Source organism: Calliphora vicina, chromosome 1, assembly GCF_958450345.1.
Source record: "Calliphora vicina chromosome 1, idCalVici1.1, whole genome shotgun sequence".
Classification (NCBI taxonomy): Eukaryota; Metazoa; Arthropoda; class Insecta; order Diptera; family Calliphoridae; genus Calliphora; species Calliphora vicina.
The window spans coordinates 158500634-158512237 of record NC_088780.1 but is presented as its reverse complement, the minus strand read 5'-3'; the positions used below and the strand labels follow the sequence as shown (position 1 = coordinate 158512237).

The window sequence follows — 11604 nt, the reverse complement described above, 5'->3', positions numbered from 1 at the left end:
TGGCAGCAAATAACAAAAAAAAGATGAAAAAAACAACAACGTAAATTGCAACAAAAGAAAGAAAAAAGTGAAAACATTTTTGCTAAATTCTTTACAGGAAAAATGCAGTTAAAAGCTTAAACCGGAAAATAAACAAATTTATTTTTGTACAACATGGATAAAACCAATATTGTGAATACATTTACCGAAGTTGTGGATCAATTGCGGAATACAGAATGCAGGTAAAACTATAAATCCAGGGGCTTATGGCCATTAATCACCTTTTTCTGGGGAGTGTTTTTTTTAAGCGAAATTAAAATGTTGATGTGTATTTTCTTATTGTTAAATATTTGCAGCCAAAAAGAAAAAATTGCTTGCTTCCAACGTATATCGGAATGTATCATATCGCCGGTGATGGCGGCACACCTCAATTATGCCACGTTCTGCAGCAAAGCGGTAAATATTCTTTTGCTATTTTGCGAGGACTTGGATTCGGTGGTACGCATTAGTGCCGAGGAGAATCTAAATAAGATATTTCGTGTTTTGGAGAAGACCAAAGTCAGTCGTATTTTGATGGATTTGTATGGCGAGATAAAGAGGAATGGCAATCAAAGGTAGGTGTTTGTTCATATTGAACTAAATGATACATAAACCGTGGTTAAAAATAAGTTGTTTTGGTTTAATTAATATTAAACATATTGCTTAATTGCGGTTAGTTAATGCCAACGAAAAAAATAAGATTAAAGTGTGCAAATAATCGGAATTTCAAATGTCTGTTTTTTTTAATTTTGCTGTGTTGTGCAAAACAAATATAAAATTAAGTATATTTTCAACTACGTACTTACAAATTCATCAATTGTTTCAACAAAGCTTTTATTAGTATGTAATTTAGAAATATCTTTTAGTTTGAGGCAAATTATGATATTTTTTATACATGCTATAAAATAGCAGTTTAAATAACCCACATTTATTAGAATCTGGTTGTGTTAACTAATATTTATACTGACAGTTTTCATACAAAAATAATTTTAACCGACAGTATAACTCGGGGTTGTCATAGCATCCAATCATTGTCGGAATTGATTTTGAAAATGACAGAAAAGGTACATTGGTCTCGTGAAATCGAAAGTTATCGGCTTTGTAATCGACCTTGAATTAAAATTTTTATCGATTAAACAAAAAATTTCATTGGTTTTCATAAGTTTTTTGTCGTTTTGGTTCAGATTTTTAAACAAAATATCATAATTTGCCTCAAAGTAAAAGATATTTCTAAATATAAAATTGAATTTCAGAAATTTCTAATTATATTTCAGATATTTCCAATTGAATTTCAGAAATTTCCAATAATTTTCAGGAACATAAGTTCAAACATAATTTGGAATACTTCGAAAACAATATTGCATTGTCATCAGGTTTATGCATGATCTAGATCTTATGTTCGAATTTTACGAGAATTACATAGTTCTAAATTCATTTACAATTTTTGAACTAAATATACATAACAAGTTCTTTTGCGAATACACTTTAAACAAATTTAACTTTTATTCAAATTTATATTAAACTTTCAGGTCCCTTCGCATTTGCTTGCGAATTTTCGGTTACTATGCGCCACAAATTCGTGAACATAATGTACTGTGGTACGCTCAAAATTTGTTGCCATGTATGAAAGTCATCAGCAAACGTAAAGAAACTTTGCTGCAAGAAACTTTAAGTGAGTTTGTATTGAAATTTGGCAAACACATACAACAAGGACTAACAGATAGTGAAACATGTAAATTATTTGAGGTAAATTTAAAATACTTAACATACTCAGACATAAAATAACACAAAATCTTCAATATTGTTAAAGGTTTTCATTGAAAATATTGGCTCAGATTGTGCTGTTAAAAGAAGATGCACCGCACAGAATTGCATAAATTTAATCGAACATGCTTGCAATAAATCCCTAATGGCCAAATATGCTCTTAATAAAGTTATAGGTAATTGTTAACATCAACAATTTAACAAACCAAATTTATCTCAATAATTAATCTTAAATTATAGACATACTGCTCTGCGATCATGAGACCAATACGATAATTGGTATTTTAGGATTTTTGCGCCAACTGGTCGTCATTATAATCAAAGGCTACTCTTGGGATGCCAATGATAATGAAGATACATTTTCCGCTCACAAATCATCAAATTTAACCAACTCCGAAGAAGCTCGTCAAATGCTAGAAATCTATGATTATTGCTTGTATTTGGTTAGATCCACTCCTTTGACCCAACATTCCATTATTAATGCCGCTTTAGAAGTTATTAACTCCATGTTACAGTGCTTGGAGGGCTTAACCAGTAGAGACAAGAAAAATAATCCCCATTTAGCTCCTTTGTTGTTAAAACTCATGAACGATAAAAGTTTGAAACATGTAAATTATTTAAGACATAGGGGAACCATAAAACAACAAATATTTAATTTACAATGTTTTGAAGATGAGTATACAAAGGCGACTGATAAAACAGAAACACCACAAGGTAAGTGATTTAATATAGGGAAATCGTTAAACTACTAACACACTGACTAAATTTTAATGAATCATATATTAGCAAATTTCAGTAAAATATTTCAAAAAACATTACTCATGTGGTATAATTAATACGAGTAGCATATTAATTTTAAAATTAAAAACAGCATAATAAAATATTCGATTTATTTATTGTACATAATATTGGTTAAAAAAATTTTATTGATTCCGTTATTCAGTTGATATTTAAATTTAAAAAAATGTTTAACCTTTTTTAATTTATATTTCATATTCCAAAATATGCAATGAAAGTGCGATTTGCCATTCAGAAATCAAAAACAATTGCAAATTATATGTTATCCCCTCAATTCAAAAAAACACAGACGAAAAAATATTTTTAAAATTACACAAAAAAATTTAAAAAATGTTATACAACTTTTTAAATACATTTTTCGTGCAAGTTTCTGAATCAGGCATAATAGTTCAAAATAAAAATATAGAGGTAAAAATGCGAAACATTCCGAATAAATATTTTTTGTCCCAAAACCCGGTAAGATTCTAGAAAAAATCAATTGAAATTATGTTGATTTGAAATATAGCTTGAGGAATTAGCCAGCCAGTAATGTGGCAGCTAAGTTATCACTACTTATTATTTGGTTAAAATAATAGTTATGGTTGTGCTCTATTTAAAAAAAATAATCGGCCAAAACTCTGTAACTTTTGAATCGATATAGCTATTTTAGAAATTTTTCGTATGGAGAAATATTTTCTTGAATTTTTCTCTAGTTATTGAGAAATTTAAGGTTAAAGTTGAAACTTTTAATTTTTTATAGCATTTAGTATGAAAATGCGGATTTTTGGTGTTTTGAATCAACTTTACTTATAAAAAAGTTATAAGCTGATAAATAAATTTTAATTATATCCAGGATAATTTTGTGAACAGGTTCCCACTTTACCAATTCTAGAACAGGTTTCACTAGAATCGGTTGTTTTTGGACAAACAAGTTTTTATAGTACCTATAAACGTTTTTTAATGTTTATTTTATATTTTACATAAATAAAAGGGGTATTTATTTTAAAATTTGTTTGGTTGGAAAAAAGGAAAAAATTTACTGATTTTTTTTACACTTCCCAGCAAAAACTTTACTTACCTAGTAAGCCAGCAAGTACAATTGGAGCAAAGCGATAACTACTTATTATTTGACTGAAACACTACTTACCGTTGTTCGAGATTTTTAAAAAATTCACGGGTCAAGCTTACAAATGTACTTACAATCAGTTGAGAAATAAGTAGTAAATTCACAACAAGAATATGTAGCTAAAAAAAAACACAAAAAATATTACCTTGTGTGGGAATCGAACAGTCACATTATTTGCTTGTGTTTGATAGTCAAGCTGCTAACTCACGGCTGCATGTACGAGTTATTTTATTGGAAGTTAACAATAGTTTTAACATCAACATATAAATGAGTATGATATGAACAAAAAGATTACTGGCTTTGACAGGTGGCGAACCACTAACCTCCCGTTTTCCAGTCAAACACACTAGATAGCTGTGCTAAATGCAAAAGTTCATTACCAGCCTGTATAAAAATAAGTACTTTTTCTAGTAAATAAAATAATGTGCTGGGTAACCAACACTCCTTACAAAAGAATGCATGAAATAACTAGTTGTCATTACAAAAATTCACAAAATTTTTGCTGGGTTGGTTATAGTTTGTTAAAAATTCCACTTTTAATTTCTTGTCTTGTTGTAACAAAAATTTACATTTTCCACTTTTCCATTTTTTCAACCAAAAAAATTTTGAAAGAATAAAAGAATATTATTATTCATTCGGTTGGAAAATAGCCTGCAAATATTCTCAACTTGGGAAATTTGTTCACGTGAACAAAGTTGATGGACGAAAAATGGGAAAAGGGAAGGGCTAGGTTAGGTTCCATGTATAGCCACTCTTCAAGCAGCTCACTTGGGTCCATTAAAAAACTGATCCCATTGTGATACCCAAGAGGTAAACGTCTGGGTATTAATTATACGTCCATCGTTTCCAGGCTAAACCAACCAGATTCTCTGATGAAAGAGTAGATTCGTCTAAGACTCAATCTTGATAGCTCATCTAAGCATGATAGGAATGGTAATCCGAGGATGAGTTCCCTCAATTTTATCAGAGCCGAAAGGGAAGAGCTAAAAGCCGGAAAATTCTGAATTTACTTCGGAATCCTTTTATTATGTCTGCTGAAAAAATACCTGAAGAAGAAATTATTCTAATGTAATGTGTTTTAAGTTTGATTTTAAATCAGTCGAAATCGAAAACTTTTGGTTGATATGTATATTACAAAATGTTCCCGCATGTTAACTCTGAAGCGTTAAAACTATTAATATAGTTTTCTTCGACATATTTATGTGAAACTTGATTTTCTGCAATTTTATCAATTCAAACAAATAATCGATTACGTTTAGACGCTGAGATTGGTATTAGATGTGTATGATCTGAAATTTCTCCTAACAATAAAAAGTTTGTAAAAACAAAAACAATGCTGTAATTATTAATATTATTTATGGTGTAGTTTTTGGTTTTTGATAACTTTGTACCTGATTTTTAAAACTGGTCAGAAAGGAATCTTAAATTCTTATTTTTTGTAATAGAATTATAAATTATATGGTTAACCGATTGAATACCCTACTAACAATAGAAATAATTATTTTTGTGTTTTGTATAAAACGGTAATATCGGTACTCTACATCTCCAGAACGAAGCTAGCACAAAAAATCCAACTTCATCTGAATTTGTGCAAAAAATAAGTGCACAGATATGTGGTACCTTTTTTATGGTTCTACTTTTAAGGGCGAAAATCCAGTTTTGGTACTTTTTTGTATACCATATGTCAGAAATTAAATTTAAATAGATTTTTTTTTCTAAAGAGGGACAAAAAATTTACCATTTTTTGAACTTGTCGAATTCGAAATCCGACATATTAATTTCAATTTCAGACAAGTATATTTCAACTTTACCCCCTGTCTATACTTTTCAAATATTCATCATAACAATAAATGACATTTGTTGTCAAGACAAAGTTGTCTATGCAAAAGCACTAACAATTTTATCATAACGAAGAAATAATACTAATAAATGGAGACTATACCTGATAATTTTTTATTTAGACAACCATTTTGAAGTTTATCATGATAAAAATTTATCATTTATAGTTTTTTTTATTAAAAAAACATTATCAATACGCGATTTGACATCAAATTGCATGGACATAGCGACCCGTGATTGCTGATTGATAAAAAGCAAATAAATTCTTCATGTACTTTTGCTTACCAATATGACATTGTTCGCTTTTCTGTTAAAAAAATCGGAATTTCCCAGCTGATAGTTAAATTGTCCAAAAAAAAGACGTTTAATGTACCTTCGCCTTTCGAAATAGTAAAAACAATAAAATTTTCTTTTTTTCAACAAATGCACAAACGCCAGGTTTCCGCTAGTAATATATAAAAGTCCTTATTTGCACACAACCTAATGATATACATAATTGGTATTATTTTATGAAAACGCCTAAAAGTATGCAACATATTATATTCATATCAAATATACATTAAAATACTGCCATAATGAAATCGAAGGTTTAGAAAAGTTTAATTTTTTAGGAAACTGCTACTAAAATTTTAGATTTTTGCCAATAATGAAAGGTTATATTATAATTATTGTACAACTGTGTCAAATATAAAATTCTGTTAAAAAAAATTAAACCGCAAAGGATATATATGTGTGTATTAAGGAGCATAATATCAGACTTTTCTTTAAAAAAAAAACACTAAATTTATTTCTAAGAGAAATATGGCAATATTAGCATTGTTAAGAAACAATTTAAAATTTATTGGTTCACCTTATATCCAAATAACGAAAAAATAATTAGTGGATTCACAAGGTATACATACTATTGGATTATTTTCGAAAAAATGTAAAAACAAAAAATAAAATAACTTCTTATTCAGATTTAAATTTTTGTGATTTTCTTCAACTAAATTTTTTTCTATTTTAAAGCAACAATTATGTAAATCTTAAACTAAAAAAATTACTAAACCTACGCAAAATGTTTTCCTTTCCTTAAATATCATGATATTTTCTCGTTATTATTATGAAAAAATGGGAATATTTTGTGAAATACATAAAATTTACAAACATTCTATTTGTTAATTATTAAGTTTAATATTTCTATGAATATTTCTATCTATGTATGTAAGTAGTTTAGTTATCAAAGATTTTGCATACAATTCCCTTAAGTTCTAAACACTCATGTGTAATAAAATTATTTTCCATTCATCTAAAATATTTTCTTTATTGCATATTTAAAATAATATTTAATTGAATTTTCTTTCTACAACAATTCTGACTCTCTATATGTCTGCCTATTATTATAAAAATATGTATCTGTGTGTGTCTGTGTAATACAAATGAAAACAACAAAAAACCAAAAAAAAAAATAATAAAAAAAAGATACAGCGACATCACAAACATCTAGTGATATTATATTACAACCACAAAATACAACATCAAACACCACAACAGCAACATCATCAGCTGCAGCAGCAGCAGCAATATTGTCTTCGCATCAACAACTAAAAAGACATACAGCGCGCAGTATTAGTGAATGTGTTGATATTGATTATGTAGATGAGCAACAAGATGACAATGCCGATGACGGCGTCGACGATGATGATGACGATGATGTGGAGGATGATTTTACAACATTGTCTGAAATGAATGAGTCCCAACACACACATGCATCCTCGTCACTGTTAACATCAGCAAACATTGAATTTACCACAAAAACAAACCCTTCGTCGGCTTTAATCAATGAAACTATTTCCGATCATGGTGTGGTAAAGGCAATTGAAAAGCGGCCAGACCGTAGGGGCACAATAGATGATGCACAAAATTTGCTTGTGCATTTTTCTTCGTCCTCCGATGATGAAAAATCAAATCAATTGTACAATACCGACGACAATGAATCTATCAATAGCATTGAATCGAAAGCAGAAATCTCAAGAGGTTTGGTTGTTGAAGGCAGTATGGCCAAAATACACACAACCACTGAAGATGTTATACGACAACGCAGTGGTGATGTGGATGGCAGTGCCAATACTAATAGCAACACCAATAATACAAAATCAAATAATGATGCCTTTACCTCGTTCTTTAATAACTTTAATGCAGGTAAATAAATAAATAAATAAATATACATACATTAGCAAAAGCATACAAATATTTTGCCATCATCATACATGGAAATCTAATCTAAAATATCAAAACATGCAATTATATTATTTACATCAATTACGTACATACGAACATACATACATATATTGTAGTCTTGTGTAGTGATTTGAGTCTTGTTTATTTGTTGTAATGTTTGGTTTATAATTTAAATTTAATATTTAATGCATACTACTACTACTACTACTACTACTACTATTACTACTACTACTATTATTATTTAATATGGAAAATAACATTTTAAAGTCTTAACTATTAATATATGGAATGTATATATTAAGTAAAGTAATTGTTTGCTCTGTAGATTTCGTGGAATTGAAGTAATATATTAATAAACAATTTATAGCCCTGACAAATTCTATGAAAATACTAAACTTTGAAATGAAGCTTTCTAAAGATAAGTAAAGTATAAAACTACTCTTGGATACGATGTTTTAAGAAAACAACAGGGGATAGAAGCAGAGGCTGTAATACCCACTTCTTTAGTTTCTGTTATAAATGAGAAAAATCAGTATCTCTAAAGATTCTAATAATGACGAACGTATACATACATACATTTGTCATTCCGATCATTTGTGACCCCGTAAATATAGTCATGTCCGTCCGTCTGAATGTTGAAATCAACTTTCCGAAACCCCCAAATAACTTACATACAGTGGTTGACAAAACAATGGAAACTTTTCCAAATATTAACATTTTTGTAGTATTTTATTTGTATACTTTTACTAACTAATTTAACAAAAAACAAAGAACATAATTAATTAAATTCTAAAAATGAGAAAACAAAATTTTAACAAATATGGTCAAAACTTTGCAATAACTCAATATTTTGTTGGGTATCCCTTATTTTTTATAACTGCTACACATCGACGATGCATTGAACCAATTAAAGAGACAATGGTCTCCTTTGAAATATTGGGCCTTTTCGGAAATGCATCACTGCGCTGCATCTAATGCGCAGTACGTTCTAAAATGCAAATGTTGGCAACACCGGAAATGTTTTGAGTTCTAAAAAGCCACAGAGAATCAGATGATGCGCAAAAAACCACCAAACAAGCATCACAAAAATTGCTGATGCATTGTCTGTGCAACAGCATCAGCTGATTTGTATCAGCATCGCAAACTAATCACAGATGCGCATCAAAAGCAGTGCAGTGATGCATTTCCGAAAAGGCCCATTTTGCCTCCAATAAATCTTCCTTCCTGGTGTAATTTTGGACCTTATTTTACGATCTACAATTTCCCATAGATTTTCTATAGGATTGAGATCTGGCGATTGGGCAGGCCACTTCAAAACATGTACCTCGTTGGATTGTAACCACTCGGTTACAACCCTAGAGGTGTGTTTCGGGTCGTTGTCGTGTTGGAATCTCCAAACTAGGGGCATATTTTCCTCAGCCTATGGATACATAACATCGTTTAATATGGTTCTGTAACCTATACATGTCATGGTATTTTTTATAATATGAATTGCCCTGAAAAACATTCCCATACCATAATATTGTCACCGCCAAACTTTACAGTCTAATTTGTGTACTTTGGATCTAATCTTTTTCCCTTTTGGTCGTCTTACAAATGTTCTCCCATCACTGCCTCTTAAATTGTATTTGGATTCGTCGGAAAAGAGGACAGTATTCCATTTCTGTATCAACCTGTTTAAATGATCCCTGGCAAATTGTAGACGAGCAGAACGGTTCTTTTTAGAAATTAGTGGTTTTTTCACAGGACGATAGCAACCAAGACCAGCCTCATTTGCCCTGCGACTAACTGTTCGGGTACTTATTTCCAATTTTAGGCTACAACCTCTCGAGGAGTTATTTTTGGGAATTTCTTGAACTCTCTCGCTATTAAATTATCTTGTCTAATAGTAGTCTTACTGAAACTGCTGATTTATTTATTGAATATTTGTCACAGATTCTTTTTTGTTTTAAACCAGCTTTAAAGTCGTTAATTATTTTATTTTTTAAGTCTTCACAAATCATAACTTTAGCCATTTTCGTTAACTTTGAAAAAAAGCAATTATGCGAAAAACTTAGAAAAGAAATTGTGAAAAATTACCAGAATTTACATCGTTCTTTTAAATATTATTTTCGTTTTACACTTCTTTCTTGCAGAAGTTTAAAAGTTTCCATTGTTTTAGCGAAATAGTGAATGAATAAGTGAAATATTAAAAAAAAATTTTATTTTAAAAAAATATTTTAAATTTTGTGCTACATATGGAATATTTGGAATAGTTTCCATTGTTTTGTCAACCACTGTATATGATTCATACAACAATATATCCGCTATAGTCCCTGTTAGGTTGCTATTTAAATTCTTGAAAATCGGCCAATAAATGGATGAGATATAAGCAAAAAACCACTACTATATCGATTATTTACCTATTTTTAATCTATATCTGCATTACTAATAGGGGTCAACTATCGCGAATCAATATTTCACATGAAATATGTTCCCTTTTCCCATTTTTCGTTCATGAACTTTTTTCACGTGAAAAAATTCCGCATGTTGTGAAATTTTTCGATTTAATTTTGTAAACAGCTGTTACGAACAAAATTAACTATTGTGAATGAAAAGTTCATGAGAATCTCACGATAGCAATTTTCCCTTCGAGGGAAATTGATATATCATGGGAACATAAATTTCACATGTTTTTCACGATAGGGGTGATTAATATAGAGAATATAGATATCTAATGATAGGTAGTTCAAAGACCTTTCCAGCGATGTATATAACGCCTAGTAATTCGGCACTTAAATGGGTAAAAATCGGGTGTATTAGGTTCAAACTAAGGAAGAGCGGGGAATCGCGAATTAGGTGCGCTTCTCGGGTTTTTATGCAAGTGTGTACCATAGTACTGAATGAAGTATTACCTACTACTTGTTCGCAATTCCTGGCCTAGAGGCTCTGCTTTAGTGCTTCCAGGAAGCTTACTAACTGCATTTCTTCACAATATTAAAGATATTTTTTGTTGTGTTCTTTTGGCTTCTTTCTTTATAAAACTTTATATATGATTTTAAAAACATATTGGGTGTATGACTTCAAAATGTTTATCTTTTATTTTGAAACATTTGTACAATATAAATTTATTCAAAGTATTGACCATTGTTAGCTATGACCTTTTCTCATCTTTCTGGCAACATATGGATTCCGAGCTAAAACAAAAACTGCGTATCCCAGAGGGAGCATTTTTCGAATTTTTACTTAGAACTCGATGCTTTTTGTTTTGAATTGTAATCCATTTTGTTATATAGTCCCGGTCCACACTGTGAAACATTTGCTGCAAAACATTTTTAAATTCTCTTTTGAAACTGCATTCGTGTCCACACAGTGAAGTTTTTGCTTTTCAGTTTTTGACATTTCTGTACAGTACGAATACGAACGAATAAATGTGGATGACATACTCAACAAAAACTTCATGTACATGAAACAAAGTTCCCTTTTTCATTCCTCTTTCCCCTTTCATCAACAAACTCAAATGTTTTGCAGCAAATGTTTCACAGTGTGGACCGGGACATATTAAACATAAAATAAATGACAAAAAAATGTTTGGATTTGCTTTATTAGTTTTATTTTTGTTCTATACCAACATTTGAGCCCCCACTGTACATGCACTTTTCTAAAAAAGTAGTTTATTTAGAATTTTAAAATCAGATTTTCATGTTCTTAACTATGTAGTGGCCATCCTGCCGCCGTTTCAAATTTATTGGTTCAATAACATAGTCTTAATATAGTAATTGGCAATCGGCTATTTAAAGAATGCCCCAGGTACAATGGTATTTTCTCTGCCACATATTCTCTTATTAGAATGCATAAATTGCTGATGTGTTTAAAACCTA

At 30.1% G+C, this 11604-nt stretch overlaps 1 protein-coding gene across 2 annotated transcripts in view; it reads left to right on the top strand.

Annotated features, from left to right (window-relative positions):
• The first annotated feature begins 19 nt into the window (after positions 1–19).
• Positions 20–11604, top strand: part of htt (huntingtin) — a 99907-nt gene continuing 88322 nt past the window's right edge. The window contains exons 1-6 of one of the 2 annotated variants that reach the window (XM_065516370.1): positions 20–221; positions 336–593; positions 1548–1764; positions 1829–1958; positions 2023–2496; positions 6986–7705. In XM_065516370.1, the coding sequence (XP_065372442.1) occupies positions 154–221; positions 336–593; positions 1548–1764; positions 1829–1958; positions 2023–2496; positions 6986–7705 (1867 nt within the window). In that variant the 5' untranslated portion in view covers positions 20–153. The remainder of the gene's footprint in view (positions 222–335; positions 594–1547; positions 1765–1828; positions 1959–2022; positions 2497–6985; positions 7706–11604) is intronic. The other variant, XM_065516371.1, reaches the window with a different exon arrangement.